Source organism: Mustela lutreola, chromosome 7, assembly GCF_030435805.1.
Source record: "Mustela lutreola isolate mMusLut2 chromosome 7, mMusLut2.pri, whole genome shotgun sequence".
In the NCBI taxonomy this organism is placed as follows: domain Eukaryota; kingdom Metazoa; phylum Chordata; class Mammalia; order Carnivora; family Mustelidae; genus Mustela; species Mustela lutreola.
In genome coordinates this window covers 70,895,851-70,918,602 of record NC_081296.1, presented here as the reverse complement: position 1 = coordinate 70,918,602, position 22,752 = coordinate 70,895,851, and the positions used below count along the sequence as shown (strand labels likewise).

General features: G+C 53.1%; 1 protein-coding gene across 8 annotated transcripts in view; it reads right to left on the bottom strand.

The window, feature by feature from the left end:
- The window catches only part of DUOX1 (dual oxidase 1), a 32,763-nt gene that overhangs the window by 4,909 nt on the left and 5,102 nt on the right, over positions 1–22,752 (bottom strand). For 5 of the 8 annotated variants that reach the window (XR_009355545.1, XM_059181426.1, XM_059181430.1 and 2 more), the window contains exons 5-28: positions 21,432–21,619; positions 21,090–21,291; positions 20,784–20,950; positions 20,311–20,371; positions 20,044–20,140; positions 18,771–18,861; positions 17,688–17,790; positions 17,261–17,433; positions 15,694–15,869; positions 15,390–15,508; positions 14,705–14,842; positions 13,926–14,039; positions 12,999–13,198; positions 12,191–12,376; positions 9,863–10,088; positions 9,500–9,593; positions 9,059–9,234; positions 6,958–7,027; positions 6,458–6,583; positions 5,733–5,911; positions 5,337–5,567; positions 4,700–4,799; positions 4,353–4,402; positions 2,846–2,973 (exon numbers count right to left, since the gene is read on the bottom strand). Coding sequence is in view for 7 of the 8 variants with exons in the window: in XM_059181426.1 (XP_059037409.1) it covers positions 2,846–2,973; positions 4,353–4,402; positions 4,700–4,799; positions 5,337–5,567; positions 5,733–5,911; positions 6,458–6,583; positions 6,958–7,027; positions 9,059–9,234; positions 9,500–9,593; positions 9,863–10,088; positions 12,191–12,376; positions 12,999–13,198; positions 13,926–14,039; positions 14,705–14,842; positions 15,390–15,508; positions 15,694–15,869; positions 17,261–17,433; positions 17,688–17,790; positions 18,771–18,861; positions 20,044–20,140; positions 20,311–20,371; positions 20,784–20,950; positions 21,090–21,291; positions 21,432–21,619 (3,395 nt within the window). In the remaining variant the exon portion in view is untranslated. Of the gene's footprint in view, positions 1–2,845; positions 2,974–4,352; positions 4,403–4,699; positions 4,800–5,336; positions 5,568–5,732; positions 5,912–6,457; positions 6,584–6,957; positions 7,028–9,058; positions 9,235–9,499; positions 9,594–9,862; positions 10,089–12,190; positions 12,377–12,998; positions 13,199–13,925; positions 14,040–14,704; positions 14,843–15,389; positions 15,509–15,693; positions 15,870–17,260; positions 17,434–17,687; positions 17,791–18,770; positions 18,862–20,043; positions 20,141–20,310; positions 20,372–20,783; positions 20,951–21,089; positions 21,292–21,431; positions 21,620–22,752 lie in introns of those variants that run through there. The other 3 variants (XM_059181428.1, XM_059181431.1, XM_059181429.1) reach the window with 3 other exon arrangements.

Here is a 22,752-nt window from a genome sequence, read left to right as displayed (position 1 = left end):
CTCAGCTCTTACCAGTTGCTGCCTGGCACACAGCAGGCATTTAATAACTGCTGAGTTAGTAAAAGGAGTTCCCCCAATTTATCCTCTGCCTTTGGAGACTAAGAACACCTAACCAGTCCCCCTTTTCCATGAAATAACTGAGGAATTGTTCAGCTCTTGTCCTTTCCCCAAAAAGCTGGTCTAACAAGGTCAGACACAACTTGCCCCCATGCTTGCCATTTGCTTGTTCCTAAGTCTGGTAAGTCTGGCTTCTGCTTCCACCTCTTCTCAGGACCTGCTCGCTGGGGGTTCACCCGTCCCATGAATGGTCAGACCCCAAGGTCTCCTTCCATTTGCTCCCATGATTGGCCATCTGTGGCACTAGCAACTGCCCATTCCTTGCCACATCTGCTGCTTCTCTTGGGCCACTCATTTTCCATCTCTCCACTGGCTCTCTATTCCTTCTCCCAGCCCTGATCCTGCATGTTGCCCAGTCTCCTCTGTCTATGCTGTCCCATGTGGCCCGGCCCCCCCACTGAGCCACAGCCCCTCAGTGGCCACTGCAGCCCACACAGGTCCTGCCACCACCTAATACCCTAGGGCCATCCACAGCCAGGCCTGTCCCATCTGTGCCCTGAATATTCTGTCATCATTTCCACCTCTGCACCAGTGCCCATGCCCTTTATTCTATCTGGAATGCTCTTCAGATTCCACTCTGCCCTGTCAAATCTTAGCTTACCTCTCCTTAAGGGTTGGCTCAAGTCCCATCTTCTCCCCAACGTCTTCCCTAACCAGTTTGGCCCAAATGAAACTCCCTTCAGTGAGCTACTATAAACTCACTGTTTGGAACACTCAGCTCAGCAATTAATTCTATATTGTCTGCTCATTCTGACCATTTCAAGGGTATGGCCCTTATCTCTGCAGCAAATCCCAAGTTCCTGAGGGCCTAGCTTTGAGTCTCCCCGTCCTCCACCTCACTACGGCGTACCACCGAACAAATGTGTACTAGACCCTTCAACGGACAACTGTTAAACTGAACTATGGCGCCTCATTCAGCTCTCCCCATCCCCAGCTTAGTATTCCTCTGCCCACAGGACTAACCCAAACCTCTCTGGGCTCTTCCCTGAACTGGCTCCACTTTCCCCAAGCTCCTCTTTCATTATGGAGCCCACACCCACCCCCAAGGCTTTCTGAGCACTGAACCAGGCTGAGCACAATGTCTGGGTGACCTCATACCGCTCTGTTTATACATCCTATTTAGTGTTGGCCCTACTTTTAAACCACAAAGTTGCTGCAGATTCATGGTTGGCTGAGGAGCTGGGGTGGGGTGGGGGGAGCTAGTCCTGCCCTTTTCTGCCTGGATCAGGAGCCTGGACGTCCTTCTGCAGGGTCCACTCCACACTGGGGTCCTTTACTTGTAGCTTCTCTTTCTGTCCCAAGTCAAGTGGCCATGAGGGATAAGTGGGTGTTTCAGCCCTGATATCCCCCCAGGTGAGACTCCCTCTAGCGGCCAGCTCTAGGACTGCCCAGCAGAGGGTCCCGCACCTTTCTGAGCCGCTGACTTCCTTGCTGGTGGGAAGGGTGGCTCTGAACTCCAGTGATCCCCAAAACCCAGGAATAAGTCAGAAAGGGGTCTTGGTCTCAGGGAGTCAGTCTGGCCACCCTTCTGGATCTCCCACCGAGAACAGCTGCTTTTTCACCAGGACCCAGAACATCACCTCCACCCGCCCGCAGAAACTGTGACCCAGGAGGCTGCGGCTCCACCCTAGCAAGGGTGGGTAGGGAGGGACAAATTAGCCAGCTTCCAAAGAATGCAGAGATCCCTTTGGAAACAAACATCACCAGTTCTAGGAAACAACCTCACCCAACACTGGGTATTCATCTTCAGAACCATGAAGTGCTGAGCCTCGGGCAACAGGGAAACAGACCCTCTGATCAGTGAAGACAGAACTGCACTTGAGAGGAGGCAGGGCAGCCCCCAGGTGCCAGCCTAACTCAGGCCACCATGGACTCTCTCCCTCTGTCTCACGACTGAGTGCAGTTCCGCCTGGAGCCAGGTGACAGATGGCAACCATCTGGGCTCTGTGCTTCTGAATGTTGGCAGCCAAGCTATCATTGGTGGGGACGCTGGGGCCTTGGGACTTAGTTTAGCTTCTCAGCAGGACTCTCGGATGCTCTTTAGGGAACTGCCTGTGTCCATGAAGTAGGGAAGCCAAGTGGAACCATGACACAGGCACAGATTGGAGTCAGCTCTGGAACTAACTAGCTTGTGCAACTGATGGCAAACCCACAGAAGATAAAGGGAACAGGACGACAAGAGAAGAGAGGGAGGCAGAGCCTGGGTTAAGGAGAAGGAAAGGGAACAAGTAGAGTCTTAAAAATCCATCTTATCAATAGACCAAGTGAAAACATTTTGAGCAAGCTCATTAACTCTACAAGTGGCACTCCACTGGGCAGAGGGGTTGGGGTACTAAGACCTCAAAAAACAGGATCGGAACAAAAGTGGCAGAACCAAATTAAGATACGTTTTCTCAAATAGAAAGGGTATTGCTCCCTTGCATGTAGGCAGCCCACCTAGGAGCTCACACTAGCCACCGGGGAACTACAGAATCACTGGCTAGGCAGAAATGATGTGGGGGTGTCTCAAGGAATGCAGACCAGCCTGGTGGGGCTGCTACTGCCAGACCCCTGCCAGGGCATCCATCTTCCAGGTGCTGCATCCCCGGGTCTGTCTGCTTGGCAGCCCCACACTAGATTCTCCAGCTGTGAAGTGAGAAGTGGAGGGGGTTCCTGAGAGGACTAAGGGAATGGAGAAGCCATCATGGCCTTCCTGGGATCATCCCGCCCAGACCCCAGGAGCCCTCACCAGAACGTAGAGCAAGGTGTAGAGGTGGTGGGTCAGCCAGAAGCCCCGGAAGCTATGGCGCCGGAAGTGGTGGGAGGCGAAGACATACATGATGGCCAGGACCAGGAGGAGCAGCACCCCCGTGAGCCCTGCGAAATGAACATGGGGAGAAGGGCAGAGGGGCAGGGCTGTTCTGAGGCAGCCAGAGGTCAGGGTTCCCATCCCACTTCATTGCTCTGGGTGGGGGTCGTGGAAGCCAGGCTTCTCCTTTGTTCTCTCCCCACACCACTGATTACAGATTCCTTTTATTTCAACAGACTCTGCTCATCCCTCCTAAGCCTTGTCCTGATTGTTATTTCTCGAGTACTGGTGTCATTTGTTTTTTGTCTGTCACTTCCCTCACTGTCGGGCCCACAAGAACAGGGACCAGGCTGCTGCTGGTTCAGCTCAGAATCCTAGCACCTCCTGAGGGTTTGGCATCCTGTGGGCCTCATATAAATGTGTGCTGACTGAAAGAAGGCAGGGGCAACAACTCTGGGCCCTCTGGGTTAGACTTTGGACATTGCAGGTCCTGCCCCCATGGAGTCAAGACTCTGTCTAAGCCCCATAGCCCCTGCCTTGGCTACAACAGCATGGACTGTGGGACCATTAATGAGTAAGCACAGCCACCTGAGACCCCTGTGTTCAGCCCAGTGCTGGTGGGAGGACTCTCCTCTCACAGGGGTCCCAGGCCTGGGGTACACAAGAGAGCAATACTAGATTCAGGATGGGAATATGAGGACAGAGAATGGCCTCTCAAGTGTCAAGGAGGAGAGAGGCAGAAATTAAGAAGATTAGAGCCCTGCAGTATGGAAAAGCTGAGGTTAAGAAGGGATCTAACCAAAGCCTGTAAAGGCCTGAAAAGAGAGGAGGGCATAAACACAGCCTTACCCACTAAATCCCAGTGTGCAGGAATTAGCAAGCACTCTGAAGTTCAAAGCAGATTGTTTTAGGATTTAAAAAAAAAAAATACTGTGTTTCACAGAGAGGAGTGTAGAAAATGTATTACCCCAAGGAGGAAACAGACTGAAAATATAAATAGGTTTGAGAAGCTTCTGAATAGATTCACAGCTAATAGTTCTAAAATAGGTGATTATGGGGAGTTAGGGATATGTCCCTAAACAGCCCTTGTCAAGACAGACTACAAGGGGTGGAGGGCTCTGTCTAGTTTGACAAGCCCCATCTCTCCAACATGCATAGCATTCCTCAAAGCCACTGTCATGGTAGGTGTGTATGTTGGGGTGTAGGGAGAGGGGAACACTCCCATACCACAGCAGAGGATGTTCAGAGTTGGGGCAAGAGCCCAGCCAAACTCCCAAGAGAAGGACTGGGAAGCAGAGGCTCTTACTGCCCCGGAGAGTCCTCGGGACCAGAGGGCAGAGCCTGGCCCACGCTGAGAGCTGAGTGAGTGCTGCCTCATGGCAGTTGGAACCCAGAGCCAGGAGCTCAGAGCCAGAACCAGAAATTCAGAGTAGGGAGGACTCTTCACCTGGCACAGTCTGGAAGAACCACCAGTAATACTTCTGGGGAAACTCAGACCTGTGGAGAAGGGAAAGCAAGGAAGGATGCTGAGAGATGTCTGGGACTTCCAGAAAGAATCTTCCAGAGGAAACACCCCAACCCAGCCACAGTCTCCCTTTCTGCCCACTTGGGGCCAGGGCTCTGGCTGATCATTGTTTGTCCTATCGCTTGGAAGGTGACACTATCCTCTGAGCCAAGGAAATTTGGCTCCATAAAGTATCCCCCACCTTGACACACACACACACGCACGCACGCACATATGCACACATACACGCACATATGCACATGCACACACACAGTCATCCACTCACTCACCCATCGTCATGGAAGAGTCCAGGAAAGAGGCAGGAAAGCACGCTGAGTGGGCTGATGGAGAACAGGTACACATTCACCACATGGCCCGCACTGTGCAAGACTAAGGAAGACCAGACAGGGTGGGAGTGAGTCAGGGGGTGGCCTGGTGGGGGCCCTCAACCCATTCAGCCCAAGTTGGAGGACTCCAGCCACCCAGTCTTGGAGGCCTGAAGAAAGGCCTTAGGGGTCTGCACTTCTGGTCTCTCATCATCCTCCTGTCCCTCCCACCTCCACCATGCCCCATATATACCATCTGTGAGCACAGCCACAGGAATCTGAAATTATACCATTGGAAGTTCATTCTTTGGGTTTCTCTCAAGGAGTACGTTTTACCACATAAAAGCTGGGAAAGAAGGCATTGATGTGCCCTCATTCTGGGGTGTGGGTAACTTGTCAGCTAGAGGCTGGTGAGGGCGCCCTGAGAGCATGGGAAGAGAGCATGTGGGGCTCCTGGGCTCACTTCACACCACCATGGGGCCAGCTCCATCCTTCTGAGAAGGACATCCGGGGCTTACACTCAAGCACAAAGGAGAGCAGAGGGGCAGGCAGCAGGGTGCAGGAGGATGTGGACAGAACCCCTGGGACTGCGGGGCCCTACCTGTGAGGATGATGGCAGTGGAGGCAATGAGCCGGTGGAAGTCCACGGCGGCGTCAAAGGGCACGTAGCGGTGGAGGAAGGTCTCTCGCAGGAAGGTGATGAGGTTGCGGCACATGGTGAGCAGGATGTAGGAGAACATGAAGGAGATGCTGGCGGCTGTGCCCCGGGACAGGATGATGCCCACACGGGTGGTGTCCGTGATGCCCGTGTGGTGAGCCTGGTAGGCATAGTCTGTCGGGGAGCCCAGGCGGGTGAGAGGGGAGCAGTGCAAAGGACAGAGAGCTGCGGAGGCGGGTTAAGGGCCCACCCCGGCCACCTTCCCCAGAGCCTCTCTTCAAGTTCAAAAAGTCCCCTTGGGCCCGCAGGAGCCGGGACTGCAGGGCTGCCCACACTCACAGTAGGCACGCTCCAGGAAGAGGCCCCCGGCAATGGCATAGAACACAGCCACACAGCCAATGTGGCGGCGGTAGTTCTCGATGAAGCGCTTGAACTGCTGCAAGGTCTGGTGGCGTCGGCTGCGCTGAAACTTCTCCCGGTGAGCCTCCGTGAACAGCAGAGGCTGGAAGGATGTGACCCTGGGAGATGGGAAATCTTGGCTCTGGCTATGGAGTGCCCCCTCCCCCAGTGCACACCCATCTTCCCAGAGCAAAGAAAGGCTATCAGTTGCTCAAGCCAAACAGTGTGCAGACCCTCTAAGGTTTTACCACACTCTCCAAGCAGAGAAGGGACAGCCTTGCAAGTGCTCACTTGGTCAGTTTATCCCAGGGGATGCTCTTCCTCTAGCCCAGTTCCCACTCACACTCAGATAGCCCTCTCCCCTCCCAGTCTGCAGCTGGCCCTTCTTACCCTGCTCTCTTCTCACCCTTTGCTGGAAGCTCAGAAGACACCCCTTCCAGGAAGCCTGCCTTGACTTCCCAGGCAGAGGTGAGAACCTCCTTGAGCTCTGAAGCCCCTTGCTCTGACCACTATTACAACAGTCATCAGTGGGACACTCTATCAATGTACCAGATCATCTTGTCAGACTATGATCTCCCTGGGCATGAACTCTGCCTCCTGCCTACACCCCTTTATGCTGAAGGGATGAATGACCTGCCTGGCCTTAAGGGGAGGAGCAGGCGTACTTCTTGCCAAACCTCCGCCGGATCTCCTGTGGAGGGTCTGTGTCCATGGGGCACTTCAGTCTCTGTGCTGTCCACTCCACGTCAGCGTTGCTGTGGGGACAGCGAGCACTCACTCTGGGGGAGGGACTAGGACAGGAATGAGAGAGAGAGGATTTTGGCCACCTGAGCCACTTGATCCTCTGCTGTCCCAGTCTGTCTTCAGAGGGGTCAGAGCTCTCAGCCAGGGGACAGCAGGATTCTCTAGAGACCTAGAGAATGAATGAGTTATGTCCTGGGGATACACACACAGTGGTGCCCTTCACAAGGGCATCTGACCCAGGAAGTAGGTGAGGACTGAAATCCAGCAGGTTCTCGGCTCTTCCTGGTGCAGGGCTATGTCTGCCTAGAGTGAGGAGCCCTTTTTACTAATTTGTGTGAAGGCACAACATAGGCAGGTAGGGGAGAGAAAAGTCATCCTCCCACCTCAGCCCTCCTTCCAACATTCTGCAATGAGAGCTCACCAGATCTTTTCCTGGCTGATGTAGGAGGCTCTCCGGCACAGGTCCTTGATGACTTCAGGTACCTCCACCCCTGTAACGCAGAGCAGCAGCTCAGGGCCCAGAGCCCAGGAAGCCCTGGCATTCACCCCATATCCATACCATAGAGGGTCCTTGGCCAGTATCCTTGCCTTTTGGGTGCCCCAGCCTTAAACTCTGCTCCCAGTGGGACCCAGTCCCAACCATGAGTGGGCAGGGAGAAGGCCTAAAACAAAGTTGGCCAGGCAGTGTCCCCTGGGTGCATGTCCACCTTCAGCCCCACTTCTGGAACTAGAACCAGGCTTATGGGATAGAGTTCAGGAACTATATACAATCTTCCTGCTGAGACCATTCTGCCACAAAACCCCTGCTAAACCCTCCAGCTTAAAAGCTACTGGGAATTAAATGTAGCCCTAGGAGGTACATAAATGGAGATCACCATAAAATCCTTGCCACCTTCCTCTGTTTAAAAATGTCCATAACCGGGACATAACCTGGTGGCTTAGTGGGTTAAAGCCTCTGCCTTTGGCTCAGGTCATGATCCCAGGGTCCTGGGATCGAGCCCCACATTGGGCTCTCTGCTCAGCGGGGAGCCTGCTTCCCACCGCTCTCTCTACCTGCCTCTCTGCCTACTTGTGATCTCTGTCTGTCAGAAAATAAATAAAATCTTAAAAAAAATAAAAAAATAAAAATAAAATAAAAATAAATAAACAAATAAATAAATAAAAATAAATTTAAAAAATAAATAAAAAATTAAAATGTTCATAATAAAATGCTGGGGAGGGAGATACTCTCCCATGAGCCAGCTATGCCTGTCTGGGCTGAGCACTGAGGGGCAAAATGGTACCAAAAGGCAAATCTAGGTGCACAGGGAAAGGGATGATCCTTGTGCTATTCTTGTACCTTTTCTGTAGGTATGTTTAAAATGTTTCATAGTAAATCTGAAGGAAACAGCAAGACACAACAACAACTAAAAGCAAAACAAGATAGGACCCAGAGGTACTCTTCTATATAATCCTCACTCCCCCAGCCTGGTCCTCCACCCCAGGGGCTGGATGTTCCTGGGACTCTGGCCTGGGCTCATCTCCAGGCACCTGCCCCTGCTCTGCCCTCAGGCCCAGGTGCCTACTGCCCTGGCTGCCTGGGAAAAGTGAGAAGCAGGAGAATTGGGAGTACTGGGTCTGCACTGCACTGCACTGCACCTCTTCTCCAGCCCCGGGCTAGGGAAGCCCTGAGCAGAGTGTTAGCTCTGTCCTGCCCAACTCGCCCCTCTCCCCGATCTGAGCTGCTCAACTCCCCCATGTTCTCGTAATCCTGGGAGGGGCTGGGTTTGGTCTCAACATGCCCCAGTGAGACAATGTAATGGTACTGTAATAGCTTGGAGGAGGCCACAGAGTCCTGCTACCTGCCCCCTCCTCACCCTGGCTCTAGCCCCCACCCACCTGAGTCAGACACGAGTGGGACAGGAGTAGGGGGAAGGACAACAGAAGTGGGTCTCCGTGCACTCAAGCAAACATGAACTGAGCACACAGACAAGGAATATAAAGGCAAACAAAACCAGAGCCACCCCTCCCCCGACATCAACACCTGCCACCAAACCCTGTAGCTCAGGTGACTATGGCCCAGGGCTGTAATAGGGAGACACTGTTTCCCCCGGTGCTGGGCACCCAGGGCAGGGGCTTTGACAGAGAGCTGGGAGAGGCAGAGTCTTATCTGCTGTTCCTGCACCCCATCCCGATCTTGCCCCCCGACCCCTGGGGCAAAACTGCATTAGGACTCTTGTGGGCCCTAGGCACTGGCAACTTACTAAACCACTTCTGCCCTTAAAAAAAAAAAAAAAAAAAAAAAAAAAAAAAGTAAATACATGTATTTATAAAAGGTAAATATTTTTTACAGTCATGTTGGTATATAGAAGGATATAATCCAGGTTGGATATGTTGCCACCTATTCATTATTATTATTCCTTCTTCTGATTTTAAAGAGATTAAAACATTTCTGCGGGCTTCTAAAAGTAGGTGGGCCCGAGGCACTGTGCCTGCTGTGTCTAATGGCTACATCAGTCAGCCCCAAGCCCAGGCCGCCCCACCTTTGACGCAGAGCTGCGTGAAGCGAAGCTCGCTGTCATGGTCCCGCAGCATGAAATGGAAGTCCTCCCATGTCAGCTCCTCCTTATCCTGGAAGCCAGACTCCCGGAACATGGACTCCACCACCTCCGTCAGCTGGTCCTTGGACAGGCAATTGTTGGAGATCTCGATAAAGGACCTGGGGATGGGGGAGGGAAGCCATCAGGCCCAGAAAAGGAGCTTGAGGCCTAGACAAGAGGACCTACTGGCCATCCCACCAGGCCTTCGGAGCCCATACAGAAGGGCCCCAACTGGCCAAATCCCAAGCCCCCTCCTAGTTTATAACAGTCTTCGGCTATATGGCCCCTGCTCTTTACCCTCCTGTTCCCACCTTCATGCCCCCACTCCTTTCCTCCAGCAGTCGCTGTCCTGGCCCACTCTTCTGGCCATCCCACAGGACCAACCTCAGCATCCTGATGAACTCGTCCTTGGAAATGAGACCATTCCCATCAAAGTCATACATGCGGAACATAAGGCGAGACTTCTCCTCAGGAGAGCCTGGGAGGAGGAGGACCCTGTGAGAGCCCCAACCTACCTGCCTAACCCCAGGCTGGCCAGAAGGGGCCTCACATGAGTGTGACCCACTGCTGAGCACAACAAGGGGTCACTCTGCTTCCTGATCTCTACCTGGGTGCTCCCAGATGCCTGCTGTGGCTGGAGACCTGGCCTGGCACTTCTCCATCTCCAATGGGTCAGCTACCCTCCAGCCTCAGTCTCTAGCCCCTTCTATCACCGCCTACCTGGACGATTACTCCCTTCTCCCCTACCTTTCATGAAGACCACCAGGATGTCCAGAAACTCCCGGAAGGACAGGTAGCCATTGCCATCTTTGTCGGCCAGGGAGAACATGGACTCCACAAACATGTCCTGGGGCTTGAGGCCCAGGGACTCGGCAAACTCAGCTCTGCTCAGCTCGCAAGTCAGGGCCTCCCGTACTTTCTGGGATGAGTCCAGGGGCAGGGTCCCTGCGTCTGCCTGGTCGATGTCCAGCACCTGCCCCCGGGCAGTAGCAGAAGGAGGGAGAGAGAAGGAGACAAGGTATCCTTGATTTGAAGTCCAGCTGAGGCTTATAGGAGCTGCCTTTTCCAGGTGTCTGCCCCCCACCATATCCTGAGCACCTGTCCTGTGCCCTGCAGGTGGTCCCTAGGGCCATTTGTTCTACAGAGCTCTGGTCCTCTATGGTAGCTGGGTGGATCAGGGACGCACACTTGATCCAAGCAGGCGATGTGGAATGGGACTATGAGGTCCCAGGTCGGTCTTGACCTGAGCACAAGAAACCTCAGAAGCTGTGGACCACCATGTTCTTCCAAGTGCTCAGAGACACAGACAGAGGGAAGTAAACATACAGAGAAAACCAGGCAGGCTAAGAGAGAGAAGTAAGTGACCCTGTTGGCTGGCAACTCTCCCTTTCCTTGCCCCTTCCAGGCCAGGACACAATCCTCCCTTTGGAATTCCTGAGATATCACTGTAGCCTCAGTCAACTGATCCTTTGTCAGTACAAGCTTGCTCCTACACCCAAAGGAGTTTTGACTCGAAAAAAAGAAAAGAAAAGCCTCAGCTGAGTTGAGAAAAAGCTGGGATTGGGAAAGGAGAATTCTCACAGTGGGCTATCTGGAGCCCATCCAGGAGCTTTCCGAGCATCAGAGCAGGCAGTGGGGGAAGGAGGCAGGCCTCAGGCCACAGGACCTGTTTCTCCTGCCTGTCAACCGGGAGCCCCCGGTCCAAACTTGGCTATGATTTCATGAGGCAAACCTTGTTGCTTCAAAACAAGGAGCTTTAGTGGAAAGAGCCTGGGGCTAGAGGCAAAAGACCGGGTTCCTGTCCCAGCTCTGCCACCCACTTGCTGTGTGACCACAGGCAAGTCTCTCCAGTTGTCTGGCCTTCATTTTCCTTATGTGCCCTACTTGTCTGACAGGGCTATTGTGAGAATCAACAAGAGAAACTGTGTGGAAAATGTCTTGAAAACTGGAAGCACTGTGCAGATAGAGAGGGTTGGCAGCTACCCCCAAGTCATAGTAGCCCACTCTCGCACCCCCAGCACAAGGAGTCCCTGTAGTCCTGATGGGTCCCCAACTGAGTAGAGGTGCTCTGGCCCCCCCAGGCCCTCGCAATGAGTCTCCTCTCCTGGGGATCCCTCCATTCTAGTGCATACTCCAGTTCAATGGGCTTGGGGAGTAAATGACAAAAGACCTGTGCCTGGCACATTGTAAATGACCATTAATTGGCCGCTTCCCTCACAAATCTTCTCCCAGGCCAGCCAACCCTGCTCCTTCTCCTCAAACATTAATTGTTTGCCTTTCTACTGGGCACCACTGTGCAGTCCCTCCTGCTCCTTTCCTCTGAGCAAAAATTTTCCACCTCTTTTTAAGTTCTCACCAAATGTGACCCGAACCATGACTGTCCACCAGCCTGAAAACTCACTACCTTTGCTGAACTCCTACACTGCTTAGCTCTTAGCTGTTTTGTAGCCATCATTCCGTGCTGGTTATCTTCCCTTCTGTGGCTGTTCTTTCTTCCCAGAGGCAGGACAGAGTCCTTGCGTGGAACCTGGGCTGGATGGATCTTATCTCTACCAAGCTTTTCCTCTCCACCCTCCTGGACCCAGGCTACTTTATTTCTGTGCCTGATAGGGACTTGAGTCCTTGCATTTCTCTTCCTGGCTTGTTTTCCCACATCCTCTCAGTAGTTCTTGGAAGTATGCAAAGTGAGCACCAAAGCCCCATGAAGGCCTCTGGCAGCAGCATTCCACCAAGGAAGGGGGAACCAAAGGCCCTCACTGCCCCCACACTGACCCGGGCTTCCTGCGGCCTTTTAGTCAGAATGAGTTAAGTGACGGCAGAAAGGCTGGACAGTCCTGAGGAGAAAGCTGAGTGACACACGCAGATAAACTTCTGACGTGCCCTCCCTGGAGTCGCACAGGTAGGCGTCAGAGCATCTCCTTACAGAAAGGCCAGGTGATTGGGCCAAAAGTGCGGTAGGCCTGATTATCAGTGTCAGGGCTCCTGACTTTCCCTGGAGTCACCCCATGGCCGCATGCAGGCAAGGGCACAACCACAAGCAGACATGCATGGATAGACCCGAGCCTAGCTACATACCTGGGAGAAGAGGTGCCTGAAGAAGGTCTCCAGGAGGTGGCTCCGCTGCTCTCTCGTCACAGCTGCCCTCATCAGCTCCTGCTCCCGAAGCTCCCACTCCTGGAACCTCAGCCCGCTCTCCTTCAGGGCCGCCCGGAGGTTGTCCACTAGCACCTGCCGCTCCTCCTCCACGTTAAATAGCAGCACCTACGGAGTGGTGACAGGGAGAGCAACACTTTGTGGAGGCCTCCTGGGGCCAGGAGCTTTGCGTGAGTTCTGTCGGAGGCCGCTGGAAAGAGTGCCCTTATAAAAGGAATTTACTGTTCTGTCCTGGGGTCAGTGGGGTTCTGGGCTCACTTATAGGTACAGAGACTGCCTTCAGATACACATGTCTGCAGCCATCCTTCCCTCTCTGTTCGCACTGGAGAAGAGAAGGAAAGGCAGGGAGGAGAGATGATGGAAGGGACCGGGAGTCAGATAGCTGAAAACCAGCCTCTGATTGAGTTCCTCTCCAAAATCTCTAACAATTCACTAGATCCTATAATCAGAGGGCAGGGAAGAGGGCCTGACTTCTTCCAAGGACTCCCAGCTAGGGCCCACTGGGGCATCCTTAGAAAAGGGGGGAAGACTGCGCAGGAAGAAGGTGGCACTGGGGAGATCACGTCACCTCACAGGCCCAGAGCCGGACAAACGTGTTCATGTTTCTCTCTCTATCAGGTACTATAGCCTGGGATTAGAAGCTGGAAACCCTTCCTGATTCAGTGCTCTTTCCCTTCCACCGGGCTGCCTCCCTGGCTGTGGCCCAGGAATGGGACCAGCTGGGCCTTACCAGGTCATACTCCTTGGGGATCTTGAGCAGCAGGGCACGGCGTCCACGGTTGCCAGATAAGATGAGGTTGACCTGCTGCGGGGGCCGCAGCTGGATGGTTCGGAGCACAGAGAGCCTGCCGTCCACCACGCAGATCTGTCCGGGCTGCAGGTGCACCAGCACTGGCCGGGAGGGCTCCTTGTGGCCCTGCCATTCCAATGCTAGAGAGACAGGGCTGGGTCGGCTGGGGCCAGGATGAACGAGGCTGGCTTCAGGCTGGAGTTAGGTCAAGGCCTCTGTAGCTCCTGGCCCCTTCTTAGGTACAGAGGCCCCTCCCCAAGAGTCCTGCTGTGCCTGTAGCTCATGTGAAGCACAACTACCATTTTCTGAGTGTTTACTGTGTGCCCAATACTATACCAACCACTTGGAGTGAACTAGTTAATTTAATCTTCATAAACCTGTGAGATAAGTGCTGTTATTATTCCTGTTTAACAGATAAGAAAAAATAGGTTTAAAGGGATTAGAAAATCTGCCTAAGGCCCAAAAGCCCAAGTGGTAGAATCCAGATTCCAGTCCTCATCAGTGTGACTCTGGACTTCCATTAATTTCTTCTCTGTTGCCTAAAATTCCAGGGTAAGATGCCACACAGCATCCATTGCCGAGGATTCTAAAGATTCCTGGTAAGCCTATGAAATGTAGTCAGAGCCCTGTGACTCCTCCCCATGAGTCCATCACACCCACTTTTTGTGGGACCATGGGGAGGTTCTATGGAGGTTGAAGGAGTCCAGGTCCAAAGTCCACCTGATGCCTCCATGGCTCTTCCGACCTGCCCTCATCTGCTTGGAGGCCTAGAAAAGGGAGGCCTTTTCCTTAGGCAGCTGAGGTGGGGGTGGTCTGCAGCTCTGAGTTATGTCCTCCCCTGAACTGCCCTGGCAGCTTCAGACCTACCTTCCACGCCCCCCACGAGCTTCTCAGACATGATGCTCTGGCGGTCCTGACCCTGGAGCCTCTTGAAATTTCTCCTTCGGAGTCGGGCAACAATCCAGGCACTAAGCAGGCTCACTGAGTGGGCAGAGGCAGGAGGATGTTCAGAGGAAGGGGTGGGGGGTCTGGCGAGATCAGTGGCCCCTTTAACAGGCAAGACCCCTTTCTTTCCCCATCTCTTAGGTCAGCTCATTCAGTTGTCTCAAATTGTGAAACTCCCTGGTTGGGGGTGGGGAGGGAGCTTTGAGTATCCTCCAAGAGACCAGTACAGCCTCTGTGGCTTCCACCACTCAGGTCCCTTGCCAGCCGGAGACTAAGGCCAGAGTCCTTGTGCCAGAGACTGGACCTGCTCTGCCATGCTCCTGGTGGACTCACACATGGCCATGCCAAAGTCTAGGTCTCAAGCCTCTACCCCAGCTAGTTCTCAACTGATTTTCAGGCAGGGTTTGCCTTGGACAGTTTCCCAGGCCCAGGCTCCTGCAAGTAACTGTGAGATTTGGATTCCCTGTGGCTCCTGACCAACCGGGGCCCTGGAAGGACTCCAGGAGGACAGAAAGGCAAATTTCCCTGAAGCTGACTTATCTGCGGGTCAGATACTTCTCATGTCCCCTCCTGCTCTGATATTTTCATCATACGCCCAAAGGAACAGTACTCTGCATAGTTAGTGTCCTAGATGAAACCACCCCACTGCCACCCCTCAGCTTTCGCATTTCACCCAATACCCCCCTGCCCATCACTTTTACCCAGGGGGAAGCAGCAGAGAGCCCCAATGGTGACCCCAAAGCCAAATCCACTGCCTTCAAAATAGTCACGCACGATGGAGGGAGCACAGGCTGGCAGGCCTTCGGTGCTGAGCTGTCTTGGCTGCGGGCAGGGGTCTCCTGGGGAGGCAGAGGAAGCTAGAGTTCTGAGGGTGCTGGACCAGAGGCTCTGGTACAGAATCACTGAGGAGGTTAGGGTAGCAGGAAACATAGGGTGGGGGGGAGTTCTGCGTAGCAGAGGTATGGGAGCTGCTTACCCTTGTCATTCTCTCCCTCACACACACATATGTACACACACACACACACACACACACACACACAGCACTTCCCTTGTCACAGCTGTGGGATTAGGATATCCTAACTGCACTGGGCCTTCTTGATATTACACCCACCCCAGGCTCAGCCCAGCAGATGCGAGTCTCCTCCCTAGGTCTCTCTGAGTCTCAGTCTTGCCACCACTTGGGTACCCCCTGGGGTTGTGCAGAAAGGAAACTACACAGCCACATGTGGCCACCTTGGTGCCAAGAACCAAAGTTCCCAAGGGCAGAACCGTGACTCACTGCCTCCTTGAAGTCTACTGCCCAGCCACACCCAAACCAGGCCCACAGCTGAGGAGGGATGAGATACCAGACCCCAGGCCACTCCAAGCATCCCCCGGGCCACTCACCCGTATGCCAGAAGAAGACATTGGGTTGCAGGGCACTGGGGTTCATCCTGGTGACAGCCACTAGGACATCCCACAGGGAAGTGTTTCTGATCTCTGCGATTTCTTCCTCAGTGAATAGCCTGGGGATGGGAGAGTTGAGGAGATGTTGTATTGGGAGAGAAATGCCTGCTCTAGCCCAGGGCTCCAGAGGGGCCAAGGAGAGGGGGAGGCCAACTGGGAATCACGGGGCTGCTGACATTATACACAGAGGGCCTGGGGCCCAGGCCAAGGTGAAGTCTGAGGAAGCAACCCAGGCAGGCCTTACCCATTCCTGGTGTTCTCAAACCAGTAGCGGTCGCCATCCCGCAGCCGCACAAACTGGTCAAGGACGATGGTGCTGAAGAGGGGGCCGGGATCTCCGTGGCTCTCCAGGAGCCCCCCGGGGAGCAACTCCAGCCGGGACAGGTCCTGGTTGTACAGGGCAGCTGTGGCCTCCAGCACCTGGGGCCAAGAAGGGATAGCAGTGAGTGCAAGGACCTGGTACCCACCCTGGGGAAAAGAGGTAGTTTGCAGGGATCAGCCCCAGGGATGATAATAATAAATGAAAGTGACAATTACTCACTTATTAAGCCCCAGGCACCATTCTGAGTGCTTTACACAAGTTAACTCATTTATGGAAACTCGCTCACAGACTCAGCTGCCTATTTTATTTATTTTTTTTTTTTTAATTTTTTTTTTTTTAAATTTTTTTTTTAAGATTTTATTTATTTATTTGACAGAGAGAGATCACAAGTAAGCAGAGAGAGAGAGAGAGAGAGGAGGAAACAGGCTCCCTGCTGAGCAGAGAGTCCGATGTGGGACTCGATCCCAGGACCCTGAGATCATGACCTGAGCCGAAGGCAGCGGCCTAACCCACTGAGCCACCCAGGCGCCCTCAGCTGCCTATTTTAGAACGTTGGAATAAAATGGGCAGCCAGTTCCCTATGTGGATTGTTCTCAAAAAGGTATGAAAGTTGAGGATCAAAATCAGTACAAAAGCTGGAAAGGTAGAATGATGTATTAGAGAAGGTTTCTATTCTTGAGAGCTAAAAAAATTCTTAAAAATCAAATCCCTTCATATGCATTCTTTTTGGAGACAGACTTCAACATTATATGAGCAGCACTTTCTACCTGACCTTTACTTTAGTTCTTTTCTCTGCTATGTAAACAAACATTTGCCCAGCTTAATTCCAGCAAGGGCCAGTTAAGATAAAGATTTGCTACTTTTGGTGTGCCCGGTGATCCCTATCTTTATATTGATTTTATAAAGCTTACAAGCCCCATGTGCATAGTGCTTCTTCATCAACCTTTCAATTCTCCACTTTTCAACAATCTTATAAAACAGTAAGGACAAAAGCAATAAAGCAAGCATGCAACTGTAGAAATGCCACTATGCCAAGAGGGTAAGGGGACCAAAACTGGTCTGTTGATGGCAAGCGACGTCGCTTGCCCAGGCGAGATAGCTCAGGGCGTGACAGTTGACTCCCCAAAGGCAGCTTGAGTATCAAAAAAGTGTAAAATAGTACAGCTTTTCCCTGGGTCAAGGACCTTCTACACCTGCTCAGATGGTTGTTAGAAGAGCAAATGAGATAATGCCTATTAAGTGCCTGGCATGCAAGAGATGCTCAACAAACATTTGCTAGATTGGCAGAGTCACAAGGTCTACTGCCAAATCCTGCTGGTCTGGTAACTTCCATCGTGGTGTATGACACTGGGATGCCACCTGGGTGAGTCCCATCCCTCTCCCCAGGGACTTGTCTCTAGTGTTTGTATCTCACTGACTGCCTTCCCTGTCTTGGGCCAATGTGGTTCCACCTTCCCACCCTGCCCTCTGGGTCCCAACCCCTCCTTACAGTGTGGTTGTTCTGGGAGAGTGCAGGGTTGATGTCCTGCCATCTGGTAACGGGAGCCAGACCCAGTGCTGCCCTGGCCTTGGTGTAAGAGGGCAGGCCCAGATCCCGGCCCCTCTGCAGGCAGCCAGCCAGGTAGTCTGTGCGGGAAAACTTCAGGGGTCCAGGCCAGAAATCTGGGGATGAAATAACGGAGGGTCTGAGGGAGCTCAGGGCCACCACAGCAACAGTAGCCCAGGACCCAGGCTCCAACCAGTCCCAGGGGGGACTGAAGTCACACAGAGGGAACCATGGTCACTAGGTCTCTCAGCAGTTAAAGAGTGCAGGTTCCCAGCCCCAGGCACCCTCTCTGCCCTGACACGGGAGCTCCAGCAGAAGCCCCACCCAGGGACCAGCAGGGCACAGGCTGAAAGGATAGCCTCAGCCTCACCAAGCACATCCTCGACCACGACATGGTCCTCTCGCTCAGCGATCTGGGAGGCCATGCCCAGCAGCAGCGCATCCACGTCCTCAGCTCTTTGCAGGTTTGGATGCTTTGGGAATGGGGAGAGAGGGCGGGGCTGAAGGTTGAGCAGCCAGGATCTCCCCACACCACAGTGCATGTCTTGGGCCCACCCGGTACTGGTGTTTGCTCTGAAAGTAGCAGGCCATTCCTCCTCCATTGGTTGATTCCTCACTCAGGGTGAGTGATGTCCCCATCCAAAGCTCATGCTGCTGGGAGACAAGTCCCCACAAACACAAGGGATCTAAAACTTTACTTCCACTTAGGAGAATGGACGATATGATCGACAAAGGCACTAGAGCATCTAGGTCTTGGTCTTTGCTCTGTTAGTGAACAGGTGTATGACCATGGGCAAATCACAGGACCTCTCTGAACTCAGTGCCTTCCCCTTAATAAAAAGGGTATTAGGGATAAAATTAATTTAAGTTAAATTAAAATAAAACAATTAGGAGGACACTGAGGTCTTCTTCAGTTCAGCTCTGTGACTCTTCTCCTGTGCTTTCCTCTTCTCCCTTTTCCTCCCACCTCTCTTCTTCTCCACACAAAGTATAAGATTTTGCTTTAAATTATTTGTCAATGCTCTTCACCCACACTGACCTGGTTTGAGAGGGACAGATTATCCCTGATAATCTCAGAATTCTTTCCTCCTCCGTGCTTGCCCCTCAACATACACATTCACACACTGCCTTAGGTATGTCTCACTGGGACATTTCCTTGGGGGGAGGGGTGGGATGGCTGGGGTACTCCAAGGCCTACAAGGGGCTCAGAGCTGACAAAGGAGAAGAAAAACCCACAAGGTAGCAATGAATGTAGTGCCACACCTGCATAGGCCTCGCTGTCCCTCACACAGCCCTCAGGTGGAGGTGGAGGATTCGTTTTTGAGCATGTACACCGGCTCCCTCGGCCCTACTGCCCACCTGCATCACATACCTCAGACACAGATGCACACAAATGCATGCACACACATACACACATACCACACACACCCACATATGTGCCCCCGGTGCTGACCTTTCGGCTCCAGTAGCTGTTGCAGACCCGGAGAGCTCTGGAGGTACTTGAGTTCGAATGGATGACCTCCTGGAAGTGACAACTGGCATTTCTGAAATGCAAAGAGTGGGGGCGTGATGGCTTAGGCCATGGGGTCAGTGCTGGTCTCCAGGACTAGATATAGCTAGAGGCCAGGCCATTGTAAACATTTAAAAATGTACCCAAAGCATCCACATGCTTCCCCTCCCCATCTCTTTCTCCATTTCTGTGTGTGTGTGTGTGTACACTCAGTATACACACACACACACACACACACACATAAACATGGGACTCTATTCAGAGTACCTCTTCTCTCCCAATTCCCAAAGACAGAATTCATTATATATGAATACATATGAATACATATGTATACATACATATATATACAAATATATGTAAGTTAAACGATTTTAAAAGGATTTTTAGTTGTTTTTTTGAAATTACTTGTCTATGGATAAGTCAATTGCTATGATTTCTTGGCTATCATTAGGCATATCTAAAAATTGTTCCAGAGTAAGAAAGTCAAACCTATGAATTTTTTTAAAAGATTTTATTTATTTATTTGACAGAGAGAGTGAGAGAGAGAGAGTATAAGCAGGGGGGGAGGTGTAGAGGGAGAGGGAGCAGACTCCCCACTGAGCAGAGAGCCTGATGCAGCACTCCCTCACAGGACCTTGGGATCATGACCTGAGCTGAAGGCAGCCACTTAACTGACTGAACCACCAGGTGCTCCTAACCAACAAATTGTTTCAAATTATAATGCAATTATAAAAAATAAACTGATGTTTTGTTCCATATACATTTAATTAAATATGTATATTTTTAGTTTAAAGTTCGCTTTTCATTATTTTGGAGTCAAAGTTTTTCTTCAGCTCTCACACTTTTTAAATTATAATTCCCTAGAAAGGCTTACAAGACCCAGGTCCTGTGCTTAGAGCTACAAATGCCCCCAATGTAGTGTCAAGACCTAAGTTTCAGACCAGGAGGGTTTGTGACTCACCCTCTAAGCCTCAATTAGCTTGTGTTTAATTGGGGGGTTATACATACACCAGCTGTAGGAAAATGGACACAAAGTGCTTCAAGACGACATGATGCCTTTTTAAACAATTTTCTCCCCCCTCCAAATTCACTGTTCTCTGGGGAAATTAGCACACTTCAGACTGATAATCCTTTCCTGAGGGCTCCTGAGGGCAGATTTTTCTCAAATGACATCCCCATTCCTCCTAACACAGAGACGTTTATGCTTTGCCTTCACCTCATGTAGATGCCAGGAGGCACCAAGGTGGAGAAGAACTGCTCAGAGGCCGCCAGGAACTCTGGAGAGATGCTGGGATCCAGGAAAGGGCGGTATCCTGGGGGAAGAGGAGAAGAGAGAGGACAGTAACATTTAGCCCTTAAACCACCCACCCTCCTACCCCTCCTCTTCTCCCCGCTCCCTCTGCACCTCTTCTCCCCATCCAAAAAACTCCTGCTAGCTCCCCCATTCTCCCTCCGCATCCCCTCACATGCATACTCCCCTCACCTGCATACTTTGGGGGTGTTTTCTGCAGGAAGCTGGGCAGCCACTCATACAGAGCTATGTTCTGAGGGTCAAGACAGGGCAAAAGGGAGGCAAGTACTGGAGCAGCCATGCTGAGAGCCGTCTGAGCCCAAGGAAGGCTTAGGTGGAAGTGAGGGCCAAGCAGGGGCAGTCAGGAGGGAGGCAACTCCAACAGGACAGGGGCAGAGGCCTGTCCCCCACTGGGAACATGGGATGGCAGTGGCCTAATAACTAATAACCACAGCCAAGTCTCGTGTATAATGGCCCTTGGCCTGCTGCTCATCTTCGGGGTCCATTCCTAGACGTTAGCTCCAGTTCTGGGGGCTGTTTGTGTGAGGATGGAGGGCTCTGCGGGGCAGCGGAGTCTCCCGCGAAGCAGCGGGCAGTGTGTGGGGGGGGGGGGGGAGGGCGGGTTACCGAGCGGGGGGGAGGCGGGGACGGGGCGTGTGACTGACCTGGTAGGTGGCGATGACCCTCTTGCGCGCGTGCTGGAACAGCTCCTCGTCCCCCCACTGCGGGTGCTCGCGGGCCAGCCGCTGCGCGCACAGGTTGTGGTAGCGGAACCACAGCAGGCCCAGCGCCTGCAGGAAGGGGTCGCGGTTCCCTCGCTCCGCCCCGAAGGCTGCACGCGACGCGGGGCCGCAGGGCGCGGGGGACGCAGGGGAGGACGTGAGCAGCGGACTGACCGCCAGTGTGGCCGCCCGCAGCCCGCCCCGGCCCGACCCGCGCCCCGGCCGCCGCAGCCCGCCCCGCAGCCTCACCGTACAGCCCCCGGGGCCCGCGCTGTCCGGTGGCCGGGTCGGGCGCAGTCCACATGAGCAGGGGGCTTTGCGCGTCCCGGGGGAAGGCGGGGTCGGGCCCCGACGCCAGCTGCCCCCCGGAGAAGCTCCGCAGCGCGTCGCTCCAGGAGTGCGAGGAGCCATAGATGGCGCTGCCGTCCAGCCAGCCCGTCACCTCGTTGCTCTGCAGGGGCACGAAGACGGTGAGCCGCCAGGGTGAGCCGGGGGTGGGGGAGCAGAAGCGGGTGTGGGTGGGCGAGGGGGTGGGAGCCCCGCCCCGCCCTGTCGGGCCGCGACCTCGGGACCCCGGCCGCCTAGTCTCACCAGGTCGCGGGGATTACTGGGGCTCCGTCCGGTCTCGGGGTCCCAGCGGCTCCTCTGGAAGGGGAGGACCACGTCCCCGCGCCGGTCGGGGTCGAACACCGGGTCGCCGGGCGGGATGTGGATGTTGAGGAACTCGGCTGGGCAGCCGGGGGTCTCCACGCTCACCAGGTCCGAGAGCACGTGGTAGCCTGTCCGCAACAGGGGAGGGTGGGCAAGGACCAGCTAAGGACCATTCTCTCTTCTTCATCAAGTATCTATAAGCCTTCCCCAACTTCCCCTGAAGCTTCAAAAGACTCCTCAGCCAGTCTTGGCAAGCCCAAGTCTTGACCTCCTTCACCCTTCCCAGTCCTTTGTTACACCCTGGTCCAAACTGTTTTCATTGCCAGTTTGGTCTTCTCCTTGGTAACTGGGAGGTGCCCTGGTGAGTGTGCCTAGGCAGTTGGGCTGGGAACACCTGCTCCAACATGCATCTGAGAGCAGCCCACACAGAGAATCTCCCAGTCTCACTGCAACACTGGACACTGGGAATCAAATAGAGACATCCTGGGTGGCCAGCACGAACCTGGCATTCCTGCTGGTAGCAGCAACCCACAGTCACTGGGGTCTGGCCAACCACTCTAGCACCCCCATTTTGACACTCCACCCACCAACCCTCTTGCCAAAATAAAAACCCTGCCCTGAGACTGTCCTAGGAGTCACAGGGGCAAGAGTCAGAATAGGGTCCCACCAAGAGTCCCTACCAGATTATTGTCATATTCCTGTCTTTACCTGCAGTCCCATCAACAGCTCAATGTGGGACAAATTTATGCCTCCCCCAACCAGACTTTCTCCCTGTACATTTTCTTCCCCAGAAAAAGAAATATAAGACATAGCTTTATTGACTTAAGAAAAATCATTTTAGGCCCCAGACATCTTGTGATTTATGACTACTTGCCCAAAGCACATTCTTGAGTTATCTTTGCAGGATTAAAACCCCTTTGCCCACTCAGATATCAGATCAATTAAAGGCAGACAATTGATGCCAACCCTTGCTAGCCCTTGTGAGTTCCATCAATTAAAACCTGGACTCTGGGGGCGCCTGGGTGACTCAGTGGGTTAAAGCCTCTGCCGTTGGCTCAGGTCATGATCCCAGGGTCCTGGAATCAAGTCTCACATGGGGCTCTCTGCTCAGCAGGGAGCCTGCTTCCCCATCTCTCTTTGCCTACCTCTCTGCCTGCTTGTGATCTTTGTCTGTCAAACAAAATCTGAAAAAGAAAGAAAGAAAGAAAGAAAGAAAGAAAGAAAGAAAGAAAGAAGGAAAATTGGGGTTTTTGGGACAATT